This window comes from Equus asinus, chromosome 25 (genome assembly GCF_041296235.1).
Source record: "Equus asinus isolate D_3611 breed Donkey chromosome 25, EquAss-T2T_v2, whole genome shotgun sequence".
Classification (NCBI taxonomy): domain Eukaryota; kingdom Metazoa; phylum Chordata; class Mammalia; order Perissodactyla; family Equidae; genus Equus; species Equus asinus.
Genome location: NC_091814.1, coordinates 15569414 through 15583033, shown reverse-complemented (window position 1 = coordinate 15583033; position 13620 = coordinate 15569414). Strand labels below are relative to the sequence as shown.

General features: G+C 42.6%; 1 protein-coding gene across 1 annotated transcript; it reads right to left on the bottom strand.

The window, feature by feature from the left end:
- Window positions 1-7671: 7671 nt before the first annotated feature.
- Window positions 7672-10182, bottom strand: LORICRIN (loricrin cornified envelope precursor protein). The gene is made up of 2 exons (XM_044758489.2): window positions 10016-10182; window positions 7672-8781 (listed from the first exon to the last, which is right to left on the bottom strand). Exon 2 carries the CDS (start codon window positions 8756-8758, stop codon window positions 7913-7915), a length of 846 nt encoding a protein of 281 aa, XP_044614424.2. The 5' UTR covers window positions 8759-8781; window positions 10016-10182; the 3' UTR covers window positions 7672-7912.
- Window positions 10183-13620: the final 3438 nt, after the last annotated feature.

The window sequence follows — 13620 nt, the reverse complement described above, 5'->3', positions numbered from 1 at the left end:
TCTTGGTCGCGTGGTAAAACCTGAAAACAGTTCAATATCATCAACAGTACAATGATGAAATATACTGTACTGTGGTCACAAGGAAAATACTATACAACAGTGGAAACTAATGAACATAGTTTTATGCTTCAAAATTGATGAATCTCAAAAACTTAATGTTGAGTGTAATAAGCATTATCATAGACGATAAGATAAAGTATGAATCCACTTATATAAACATAAAAATGTGGTAAAAAGGAAACATTATATGATTTAGGTGTATATACCTATGTTGTAAAACTTAAGGAAACAATTTTCACAAATTAGGGTAAGGTGAGATTGGAGGTTGTGATTGGGAAAAGGCACCCAATAGACTTCTAAACTACTGGTAATTACCTGTTTCTCAAGCTATGTGTTGAGTGCATCTTAAGTGTTGAGGCATTCATTTTATTATTGTTTTTAGACTATAACTCTACAATATATACTATATGAGATATTTAACAATTTTTAAAAAGAAAGCAAAACTATGGATATGTTTTCCCCATAAAGAAATAACTGCAATGCAAGGAAGAGTTCTACAGGGTTAAAGTGATCAGCTGGTAGTAATACTTCCTGCCAGAGCAAAAATCAACAGTCTTCCAGAGGGAGAAAGCAGAACCCAAACTCTCAACACTGCAATGTACCGAAAAAAAAAAGGCAGATCAAACTTACAGTTAACAATATGTTAGAGAATTGATAGGAAGAATGGTCAAAATAGGTAATCTGATGTGGAATCTCAGGAGTGAAATGGGCACCTTACAAAAGAACTGAATGGACATTCTTTACATAAAAAGCACAATATTTGAAATGAAAACTTCATTAGATCAGCTTCACAAAAGGCTGAACTCAGCAGAAGAATCAGTGAACTTGAAAAAAGGTAAATACAAGTTACCCAAACTGAAACAGGAGAGGAAAAGATAGTGAACAAAACAGGAGAGCGTCTAAGACTGTGGGACAATATCAAATCATCTAACAAATGTGTGATTAGAGTCCCAGAAAAAGAGGGAAAGAGGCAGGGGAGAAGCAGTAGACTAAATCTTTGAGGAGATAATGTTAAAAAAATAAAAAGTTAATGAAAGACATCAAACCATAGATAAAAGAAACTTGGAGAATGCCAGTCAGAATAAATGCAAAGGAGACCATACCTAGGCCTATTTTAGTCAAACTACTGAAAACCAAAGCTGAAAAGATAGAGTTTAAAAGTCAGTTAAAGAAAGGGGACACATTACCTTCAGGGGAACAATCATAAGCAGAGATTCTCAGACTGGATTAAAAAACATGACCCTCCTATATGATATTTATAAGGGATGCATTTTAAATATAAAGATGCAGAGAGGATGAAAGTAATAATATGAAGAAAGATATACTTTGCAAAGAGAAAGCATAAGAAAACTGGAGTTTTCTTATCAAATAAAGTAGACTTCAAGACAAGAAATTATGATAGAGAAAGGGAAATATTTCATGATGTTTCATCTGGAAGCTATAACAATTTTAAATGAATGTGTAGTTAACAATCATGGTAGGTGATTGCAACATCCTTCTCTCAGTAATTGATAGAACCAGCAGCAAAAATCAGTAGATTCAGAAAAATTAAACAACACTATTAACCATAATCAACTTGACTTAAACACCCAACACCTATAAGTTCTTTTAAAAGAATTTTTAAATGCACATGAAACATTCTTCAAGATAGATCATAGTCTGGGCCACAAAACATCTCCGTGTATAAATTTTTTTTTTTAAAGATTTTATTATTTTTTTCCTTTTTCTCCCCAAAGCCCCCCGGTACATAGTTGTATATTCTTCGTTGTGGGTCCTTCTAGTTGTGGCATGTGGGACGCTGCCTCAGTGTGGTTTGATGAGCAGTGCCATGTCCGCGCCCAGGATTCGAACCAACGAAACACTGGGCCACCTGTAGCGGAGTGCGCGAGCTTAACCACTCGGCCACGGGGCCAGCCCCTCCGTGTATAAATTTTTAAGAATTGAAATCATACAGAATGTGTTCTCTGACCACAATGAAATTAAATTGGAAATTAATAATATTAGCATATCTACAAAATCCCCAAATATTTAGAGATTAGGTAATACATGCCTAATAATTCATGGGTTAAGGAAAAAAATCACAAAAAATATTAAAATATTTTGTAATGAATGATAATGAGAACATAACGTTTTAAGATTTGATTTGGGGAAAGCTAACTATAGATCACTGACTCTGAGAGTCTCAAGGCTGTAACAAAAGGAGACAAAACCAAGTGTTGGTGAGATGCAAACCATCACCATCGGGAATTCTGATGCAGCACTTTGGAAAACTGACAATATCCATAAAGCTGAACATGTACAAATATTGTGATAGCAGAAAACTGGAAACAATCCAAATGTCAATCAACAGTAGAAAAGACAAAGTATGATATATTCATACACTGGTAAACTATATGACTATGAAAAATAAAAAGCTCAAAGCAAACACATGAGTGAATTTCACAAACATAATACTGAGCAAAAGAAGCCAGACACACACCAAAATATATACCACATGATTACATTTATGTAGCCTTCAAAAATCAGTAAAATTAATCCATGATAACAGAAGTCAGAATAATGTTACCTTCCAGGAGCTAGTGACTGAGAGGGGTGTAAGGAAGGTTTCTGAGGTTTAGTGATTGGGATGAGCTTACTTGGTAAAAATTAACTGGGCTTTTGCTTGTATTTTGTGCACTTGTATGCTGTACTACGATAAAAATTTACTTTCTCTTTTTTTAGAATTTTCTTTTATCTATAGTGTTTTTAAGTATATCTCTTTGTATAGTTTTTTTTTTAGTGGTTGCTGTAGATATGGTATAATATATACACACCTTACCACAGTGTATTGGTATTGAAATTTTATCTCTGAGTGAAATGTAGATCTTACCTCCATTTAGGTCCTTTACTGTCCCCATTTAGAATATAATAGCCTTAAACATTTCCTTTACCTACACTGAGAACTACATCAATGTTATGGTTGTTGCTTTAACTGTCAAACATAATTTTTAAAAACTTGAGAGAAGAAAGATACTGTCTTATATAGACCCGTAATTTTATACTTTATATTGTTCCTTATTCCTCATGTTTTACAATGTCTTCTTTCATCATTTCCTTTTGTTCGAAGAACTTCCATTAGCCATTCTTTTAGGATAGATCTGCTGGCAACAGATTTTCTTAGTTGTCTTTCATCTGAGACTGTCTTTATTTCATCTGCATTCCTGAAGAATATTTTCGCTGGATATAGAATTCTGCGTTGACAGTTCTTTTCTTTCAGCACTTGAAAGATTCTGTGCCACTTCTTTCTGAACTTCACGGTTTCTGATGAGAAATCTGCTGTCATTCAGGTTGCAGTTTCCCTATAGATGACGTGCCATTTCTCACCACTTGCTTTCATGATCTTTTTCTTTGTATTTAGTTTTCAGAAGTTTGATTATGATGTTTCTTGGTGTGGATTTCTTTTCTTTTCTTATGATGTGCAACTCTCCTTAACATCTTTATTATATGTTTTTTCCCTGGCTTTATTGAGATATAATTGACACATAATGGTAAGGTGTACAATGTGTTGATTTGATACATTTATAAATTGCAAAATGATTACCACCATGATATTAACTACTACCTCCATCTTGTCAAATAGTTACCATTTCTTTTTTGTGATGAGAACATTTAAGATTTACTCTCTTAGCAACATTCAAGTATATGATACAGTATTATTAGCTATCATCACCATGCTGTACATTAGATTCCCCAAACTTGTTAATCTTATAACTGCAAGTTGTACCCTTTGACCAATATCTTCCCATTTCCCCCACCCTCCAACCCCTGGTAACCACCACTCTACTCTCTGTGTCTGTGAGTTTGTCTTTTTTAGATTCTACATATAAGTAATAGCATACAGTATTTGTCTTTCTCTGTCTGACTTATTTCACTTAGCATAATGCCCTCGAGGTCCATGCAAGTTGTCACAAGTAGCAGGATTTCCTTCTTTCTCACTGCTGAATAGTATTCCATTGTGTGTGTGTGTGTGTGTGTGTGTGTATGTGTGTGTGTGTATATATATATATACCTCATCTTCTTTATACATTCATCTGTTGATGAACACTTAGGTTACTTTCATATCTTGGCTATTATTAGTAATGCTGCAATCAACATGGGAGTTCAGATATCTCTGGCAGATCCTGATGCCAATTCCTTTGGATGTATACTCAGAAGTGGGATTTGCAGATCAGATAGTAGTTATTTATTTATTTATTTTTCATTGAGGTATAATTGGCATACTATACTATATTAGGTTCAGGTGTACAATATAATGATTAGATATTTGTATATATTGCAGAATGATCACCACAATAAGACTAGTTAACATCTGTCACCATATATAGTAACAAATTTTTTTTCTTGTGCGGCATCTTTGAAGATTTACTCTTTTAGCAACTTTCAAATACGCAACACAGTGTTATTAATTATAATCGCCATGTTGTACATTATATCCCCATAACTTATTTATTTTATAATTGGAAGTTTGTACCTTTCGACTCCCTTCACTCATTTCATCTCCTCCCTGCCACAACCACCAATCTCTTCTCTGTATTTATGAGCTTGTTTTGTTCTTTTTCAGATTTCATGTATAAGTGAGATCATCTGCTATTTGTCTTTCTCTGCCTGACTTATTTCACTTAGGATAATGCCCTCAAGGTCCATCCATGTTGTCATAAATCAAAGGATTTTATTCTTTTTTAGTGCTGAATAATATTCCATCATATATATATATATGATATGCACTACATTTTATTTATCATTAATCCATCCACGGACATTTCAGTTATTTCTATATCTTTGCTATTGCAAATTATGCTGCAAAGAACACGGGAGTGCATGTATCTTTTCAAATTAGTGTTTTCATTTTCTTCAGGTAAATACCCAGAAGTGGAATTGCTGGATCATACACAGTTCTATTTTTAATTTTTTGAGGAATCTCCATATGGTTTTCCAAAATGTCTGTACCAACTGACACTGCCAGGAACAGTGCACAAAGGTTTCCTTTTCTCCACACCCTCCCCAGCACATGTTATCTCTTGTCTTTCAGATGAAAATGATTCTAACAGGTGTGAGGTGATATCTCATTGTGGTTTTGATTTACACTTCCCTGATGATGAGCAATGTTGAGCACCTTTTCATGTACTTGTTGGTTATGTATATCTTCTTTGGAAAACTGTCTATTCAGTTCCTCTGCCCCTTTTAAAATCAGATTATCAGTTTTTTGCTATTGAGTTGAATGAGTTTTTTATAGGTTTTGGATATTAACCCCTTACCAGTTAGATAATTTGCAAATATTTTTTCCCATGCTGTAGGTTGCTTTTTCATTTTGTTGATTGTTTCCTATGCTGTGCAGAGGCTTTTCAGTTTGATGTAGTCCCACTTGTCTATTTTTGGTTTAGTTGCTTGTGCTTTTGCTGTTATATCCAGGAAACTGCTTCTGAAACCAATGTCAAAGGGCTTTTACCCCATGTTTTCTTCTTCTCCTAGTTTCAGGTCTTAAGTTTTAAGCATTTTTAATCTATTTAGAGTTCATTTTTGTGAGTGATATATTGGAGTGGATTTCTCTGGGTTTATCCTGTTTGAGATTAATGTATCTTGAATCTGTAGGTTTATGCCTTTCACCAAATTTGGGTAATTTTGAGTGATTATTTCTTCTAATATTTTTCAGTCCCACACTCTCCTCTCCTTCTGGGACTCCAATTATATGAGCACTAGTTCTTTTGTTGTCCCACCGATTCTTGAGGCTCTGTTCTTTTTTTTTCACCCTATTTTCTCTCTTTTATTGAGATTGGATAATTTTTATTAATCTATTTTTGAGTTCATTGATTCTTTACTCCATGATCTCCATTCTGCTGCTGAGCCCACTCAGCTAGTTTTATATTTTTCAATTCTAAAATTCAGTTCTACAATTGGTTATTATATTTTTTAGTTCTAAACTTTCCACTTGATTCTTATCTCTTCTATTTCTTTGCCAAGACTTTCTGTTTTTTCATTTGTTTCAAGTGTGTTTATAATTTCTTGTGGAAGCATATTTATAATGTTTTCTTTAAAATCCCTATCAGATAATCCCAAAATCTGTATCATTTCAGCGTTAGTATATAGAGTGTGTTTTTTCTCATTCAGGTCGAGATTTTCCTGGTTCTTAGTCTGATGAGTGACTTTTAATTGTGTTGGACACTTTTAGTGTTATGTTACGACACCCCGGATCTTACTTAAATCTTTTACTATAGCAGGCCTCTGCTAATACTGCACCAGTGAAGTGTGTGTGGGGGCTATTACCTCTTCCCGGGTGACAGCTGGAAGTCCAATATTCCCAATCATTTCTCCCCCAAGATGTCTGGCTAAAGTAGGGTGGATAGTGTCAGAAAAGATTTCTGCCTTGCTTGGTCACCTTTTTCCCTAAGATTTTCTTGGGGCTATTTTTTGTCTGCACTTTTTGGCATTTCTTGGTTGCAGACTTTCTAGTGCCCAATCTGGGCTATTTAGGAGGCAAAAAGAAAACCCAGGGAACTCACCACTGTGTCAGTCCTCACGTTCTGAAGACTCCAGCTACTCCGCCTTCTTCTCTCCACTTTTCAGACTCTTCCATGTTTGTTTTATACATGATGTCCAAATATTTTACTTATACTTAGCAGGAGCAACAGGGAAAAATGCATCTACTCTCTTGTACAGAATTAAAAATTCTACTTTCATTTAAACAAAACATATGAAAATAATGCAGTAGTTGGACATTGGATCTTTAAGGCTGCTACCTGTTTTGATCTCCATAAGCTACCATTGAAAAATTATGAAGGCGGTGCTGACCCTGTAAATGGAAGTGTTGGGGGGGGGGCGTGGATAACTTGTCTTTTTGTCTCCAGCAGTGACTGGGTAGGGAGAATTCCTTGACTTTTTGATGTAGCAGGTGTTTTATTTTGAGTAAATCAATAAATTGGCATTCAGTTAGGGCTGGTAGAATCAGGATATGAAACGGAGCCTGGAGAATTCCTGTCCAGACTGATTTCTACATCCCTTTTGACGTTCTATGTCATGCAATTAACAGAGCAACTGAGCTTCCTCCTTGTTAACTGGAAAGCTTCCTGTGTTTCCCTGATCGCTGTGGTACTGGTATTGAACATTTCATACACTTCTGCTGTATTTTCCTAAGTTGGGTGAAACTCCTTCAAGAGAGCAGGAAATAGCTCCTCTACTTCCTCTTGTCCCTATAGCTGCCTAGTAAAGGGTCTTACACACTGTAGAGGCTCATAAATATCGGATATAGGTATCCTTTCTCCTGAGAGTCTGGGTAGCATAAGCTGGTGCTCCTAATGTGCAGCCACCCTGCTTTCAGACCTTGCAGAGCAGGCTCTGGACTATGAAAGACAGCATCTTCCCAGGGTAGCCCTGTCTTAAGAAAGCATTGAGCTCAATGAGGAGACCCACGGTGGCTACTCAACCCCTAAGCCCGTGACTCCTATCTGCCTATCCAACCTCTCCCCAACAGAATAAATATATTCGTTGAATGAATGTACCTGTGGATGAGGAAATGGAGGAAAGGACAGGAATGGAATGAATGAACTTGGAAGCTACAAAGACTCCTGGAAACCCAAATATTCTCATGAATTGCAAATTTATTGACTGAGGAGGCACTGGGATTGGGAGGCAGTTGTACAGAAACCAAGGAGAAAAACTGCAGAACAAGATGCAGCCTGAGAGCTCAATGGCTTCTTCCAGGTGAGTTAAGACATAAAGAAAACGGAAACTTCAGGGCAATATCATGAGAGCGCTAAGCCCATCGGCGCCCACGGAGAACACCTCCATCTCCTTCGCCTCCTTGTCGTCCAAGGGGGCCTTATTTGCTTGGCCAGGTGGGTGCCTGCTTCTGCTGGGTCTGGTGGTAGACCGGGACGCCCTTGCCACTCCCGGAGCCACCCCCGGAGGAGCCCCCACCGCTGGAGAAGCAGCCGCCGTCGCCCCCGGAGGAGCCCCCACCGCTGGAGAAGCAACCGCTGCCACCTCCGGAGGAGCCGCCGCCGCAGCCGGAGCCCCCGCCGCCCCCGCCGCTGGAAAAGCAGCCGCTGCCGCCCCCGGAGGAGCCGCTGCAGCCAGACGACCCTCCTCCGTAGCTCGGCTGGGGCGCGCAGGAGGTCTGGGTGGATTGCTGCGACGAGAAGTAGCCGGGGCCGCCGCCAGAGGAGCCCCCGCCGCAGCTGGAGCCGCCGCCGCCGGAGTAACCGCCCCCGCAGCTGGAGCCGCCGCCGGAGGAGCCGCCGCCGCCGGAATAGCCGCCGCCACAGCTGGAGTCGCCCCCGGAGGAACCGCCGCTAGAAATGCCTCCGTAGCTCTGGCACTGCACCTGCTGGCCCGAGCTGCCGCCGCCGCCGCCGCCGCCGGAGTAGAAGCCACTGCTGCCCCCAGAGGAGCCGCCGCCGCCGCTGGAGTAGCAGCCGCTGCCGCCGCCGGAGGAGCCGCCGGAGGAGCCGCCGCCGCAGCTGGAGGAGCCGCCGCCGGAGTACTTGATGTTCCCTCCGGAACTGCCGCCACTGCCGCCGCCGCAGCCGCCAGAGCCACCGCCTCCGCCGCCGCCGCCGCTATAGAAACCGCAGCCGCCAGAGCCGCCGCCACCGCCGCCACCGCCGGAGATCTTCCCGCAGCCCACTGGGGGCTGGGGAGTGGGTTGCTTTTTCTGGTGAGACATCTTGTCTAAGGAGGGAGGGAAGCCTGGAAAGAAAGCAGAGAGCATCACTGGACCAGCGGCAGGAGGATGCGGGGAGGAGGCAGTTGCACCAGGTAACACCCATCATCTGGAGCGGCACTGCCTGGGCCAGGCTTGAAGTTCTCTCTGCTCAGATCCGGGAGAGCTCTCCGCTGGGACTCCTAGGATTGTACTTTTAGAAAAGAGTTGCACTCCCTCGCCGAAAGTCTTTACCAAGCTTTACATCGCCAGCTTAGTGGTGCCCATTTCTCTCGCCTAGCTCTGCATCTGGCCTCTGCTGTGTGATTTTGGGGGCAGATATCCCATCCTGCGGCCTGTTTCCTCACTTCTGTAAAATGCGAGGGTTCGTGCACTTCATCTCTCAGATCTCCAACGCTGATTCTCTGAGCGCAGACAGAAAATTACACAAACCTCCACCTAGGGTGGGAGATTTGACTCATCCCTGACACAACAGAGGAAGGTTTGTCGGAATGTTGGAGGGTTGGGTTGCACCCCTTTCTCTGCAAAAGTCCTTAGTTCAGACTCTTGGTCTATCCCACTGAGCTCAGCCTGATCCCAGTCCAGTTATCAGAAAAGGCAGGCTCTCCCATGGTCCTGTCTGGACTCTAACGACCCTTTGGACCAGCACCTCTGGCCAGAAGACATCAGCCATCGCCCTTTCTATTTGCTAAAGTCCAAGCTTGGTTAAGGGGACTATAAATAGTAGGAACCCATGTCTCAGCATCTCACAAGTCATTTTCCTCTCAGAACATCTCTCTCTGTAAAGCAGGCATTGGGTTCCCTTGGATCCTAAAATTTCTCCCACCTGCAGCAATCTCTGAATCATTCTCCTTCTCCCCACTCTCTAGAGTAGGCTCAACCTCTCCTCCCCACAGGACCTCCTGAGGTCCTTTTAGCCCCTTCACAGGCTGCATGGGACAGTCTCTGCAGAGTGCCCCTCTGCCCAGGATTGGGGGCCTGCCACTCCAGGGGTGCTGGAGAGACAGGAGATAGTCTTCTCTTTGTGGAGTTTACATTCTAGCCAGAAGACCAGAAACACCATCTGCACAGCAGCAGCTCAGCCCTTGTCTCTTTCCTGCCTGAATTCCCTCTCAACATGAATGCAGTTGGGAAGCAGAGGTCCAGTAGCTCCTGAAGGGGTAAGGGCCTTGCCTGTCCATTGTCCCCTGGTCTGCCTAGTCTCTGCAGGCCTGGGCAAGATCACCTGGGAAGATGAGAGCCAGGAGAACCCACACTTACCCAAAGCACCAGGAAGGGTGAGTGAAGAGAGAAGATGCTGGCTATGTGAGGAGCACTGGAGCTCCCGAGGTTTTATACATTGAGCCCTGACTCATCTATTGATTCCGGCCAGCCTCTCACATTTGGCCTCAGTTACGTGACCCATGGCTGTTGCCCCACCTGCCTGTGATTGCAGGCACAGGGTGGCCCATTCATGAAGATTTTGGCATTCTTGAGATGGGCAGCCTCATGTGTGACTGGCCCCTTCTCTGATGCAACTGTGTGACAGGCTGGCCAGCAGGGACAGCCAACCAGAGTGGATGGCAGACATTGTTTCCAAAGCCTCTGGCATGGGATGCGTGCCATAACCAGAGGGCTGGGCTTGAGGAATAGGTTCCATATTCTGAAGGTGGCCTAGAGGGTCATGCTGGACATCTCAGTCCTTGGCCCAAGGAGTAGGACCTTTCAAATCTCACTGTTTGGCTTCTGATCCCATTGCTTGGAAACCCTCGGAACTTTAGAGAGAACTGTCTCTCTTTTGGCAAAAGTTTCTCCCCCAAGATTTCACGTGTGCTTTGCTGGGGTATTTCTGTCTTGCCCTTGCGTTTGAGAGAGTGCGAGAGCCCCCGGCACCCAGTTCTGGACCGCATACCATGGATGCTGCTATAACTAATGGAACTCCGTAGCTACTTTGATTTGTTCTTGGAGACAACAAGTGTCTGAGAAAATTGATCATTGGTCCTGACTTTCCCTGCAGAGGAGCAACCTAAAGAGATTGACCATGTGGTCTTTCCTTTGGCTCTGGGGTCTGTGGTCTTCTGCGTCAAGACTGACCCCAGCCTGAGAGGCAGCTGTGGAATGGAATAGACTTGAGGTTAGGTGACTGGTTTTGGGTGCTCCCTTTTCTACTTGCCAACAGTGTCACCTTGGGCAGAGTCACAGCACCTTACTCAGTGGCCGCATATAGAAGCCCCTCAGTAAGTGTTTATTGACTATTGAATGAACAAACTTTCTGATGCTCAGTTACTTGTCTATCAAATAGCAATAGTAATGTTTCATAGGCCTGTAAAGAGAGAACTGTTACGTAAAGTGTAGAAAGTGATGCTGTCCTTTTTATTGTTTTCTCCCATAACAGCATATTCTTATCTCCAGCTTGGCCTGCCCTTGGACACCCAAGGCCAGAAGGGAGTCCATGAATGGCTTGAGGCAAGCTCTTATCTAGAAAATTAACTCAAAAATACCCTGTTGACCCTAGGCCTGTAGCATCACCTCTGTGTATGAAGAACAGCATGCTCCCTCCTTCTCTCATCACTGGAACTCAACTGTGGTTGTTTAAGACACTACGTTTGAACTTTGTTCCACCCAGCTATGTGTTGAAATGACAATTCCAATATTAAATTGACTGTTAATTATGGTGAAGTTTTAATGATCCAGATGATCCCCATTAGACTGTGTCCTTCAGAAACTGGTGGCACTAGTTTTAGTTTAGATGGCATGAACCCAGGAGCTCCCCCCTCAGAGAATAGCCAGGAGGCAGGCTCCAGGATCTGTTGGAATAGGAGGGGTTCTCAGCTTGAAGCTGAGGCCCCATGGAGGTTTTGGAGGGAAGCAGGCTCCAACTAGGTGATTGCCACAGGTATAACAAAGAACAGTGTTATTTAGCTGGGCCGCACTGGGGAAGGGGAGAAGGTGTGCACCATGGTTCCAGCACTGCTCTGTGGGCCCAAGTTGGCTCATTACTGTTTTCTCTAGTTCTTAGGAAAACGTAAGTGAAAGGACATCAGCAGTGCATTCTTGAGAAGGAAAGTCTTTAATTCTGAAATCATGGCCTATGTTTTTTAAGGTGATGGTGACAGAGGTTGTAGTTGTTTCTTTCATGTTCTTACTTGTAAAAATGAAAATTTGGCAATCGTATAATAGTTATCACTTTTCTTTGACGGGCATCTTACTTCTCTGTGAAATTCCCAAGTTTGGGAAGCTCAAGTGCGGGTGACCCCAAAGAGCTAATAATCTTCAGATTGTCCATGTTGGTTTGGAGGGTCATGTTTTTGTAAGAAAAGTATGACATTTTCTTTCTTTCTATCAGGTTGAAGATTCTAATGCCTTATTCATTGATCCAGCCAACACTCGGGTACTGGCACAAGGTGAAGCATCAGGGAAGAGCCAGGAGCCTTTCTGAAGCTGTGCACAGCTCTCCTTGGTAGATTTGGGGGAGGGGTACTCCATGCCTGCCTCTGCCACCTGCTAGAGCATTTAGTAAGGAAAACCTCCTAACTAGTACATCTACTTTATTAACATACGGAAGAGGCTGGTGCAACATAGTATTGACAGCAGTGCTAGATCTCGTGGCTCTAAGTGAACCTTGCTTGAGGTGCGAATATCTGAACTTCGTTCTTTATTTTATCCCTCTAGACAAGAAGTAGTGGGGTATCTGTACAAATAGCTATTGATGACCACATTTTATCATACCAATGAGGAAATGATGGGAGTTTGTAGAATTATTAAACTTAGGTATTTGGAGTTGTGTAAGACTTGGTATATCAGATTTTTTAAGATTTATATCTTTTAGACACTTAACCCTGAATGTGTCCCTGCTAGTATGTCTGAATTCTGCAGCCTCACATATTACATCGTGGTTCCTGCCTATCCTGTACCCTTAGAGGGGATGGGCCATAAAGCAAATGTTTCATAGTGTCCAGGATGGTGCTAGGCATCATGAGGTGCTCAGTAAATCCTGGTGGAATTGGAGGGAGTTCTTGAGACTCATTGACTAACATTGACTAGCAACAGTGTGGACAGACACATTGGTTCATGGACCACTGTTGCATACATGTCTTGTTCATTTCTTACAATGGTACTGTGTGCTCAGTGATGTCTTATTCTCATTTCCCACATGAGGAAGCAACTTATAAAAACTAATGTAATTGCTTAAATTCCCGCAGCCTCTAAGTGGCACACCCAGGATTCAGACTCAGTTCTTTTGATTCTAAATCTTACATTTTTTCCAAGCACTACATACCTCTTCTTTTTGGATCAATATAGGCAGGATGAAGGGCGGCCCCTAGTCAGGCTCTGGTCCTAGCCTGTGGATGTTCCCAATTCCTCAGGGACAATTCTATGCACTGATAGAGGTAAATGAAGAACCCAAGGCCCAGAGGGGCTAAACCACTTCCCTAGGCCACACAGCAGGGCCAAGACTAGAATCTGGATCTCTGGCCTCAATACTTCTGCTACTGTAGATTCAGATTGTGGTTTTCTGCTTTCTCCTGATAAGAGTATCTCCAGGTGATGGCATTGAGACCAGAAAGTAGTTAAAATGACAGTAAAAGAGTTTTATAGCTGAGGAGACATGCTCAAGGAAGCTGCTAGGCCTGGGCATCTAGCCCTTGGTCCTGGAAGAAATGTGCTAATATCACAAGGCCCTTTCATAGAGGGGCTACTGCTACGTAGATTGTGGGCTCGGGGCCTGCCTCCTGAGCTTGTATGCAAACTTTATGAGCAGGGAGGAGCAGTGAGCAGCATTTGTGGGCCCCAGTCCTGCTCTGAGATAGTCAATGTTGCATCAGGACTTTTGTGCATGGTGGTGGGTGGTGGTCCAAGAACGTAGGCTCCTTGACTAGCCCGAC

What these genes read in the sequence shown, in the direction of transcription:
- LORICRIN (XM_044758489.2), bottom strand. Translation starts at nt 8,758, where the DNA reads ATGTCTCACCAGAAAAAGCAACCCACTCCCCAGCCCCCAGTGGGCTGC.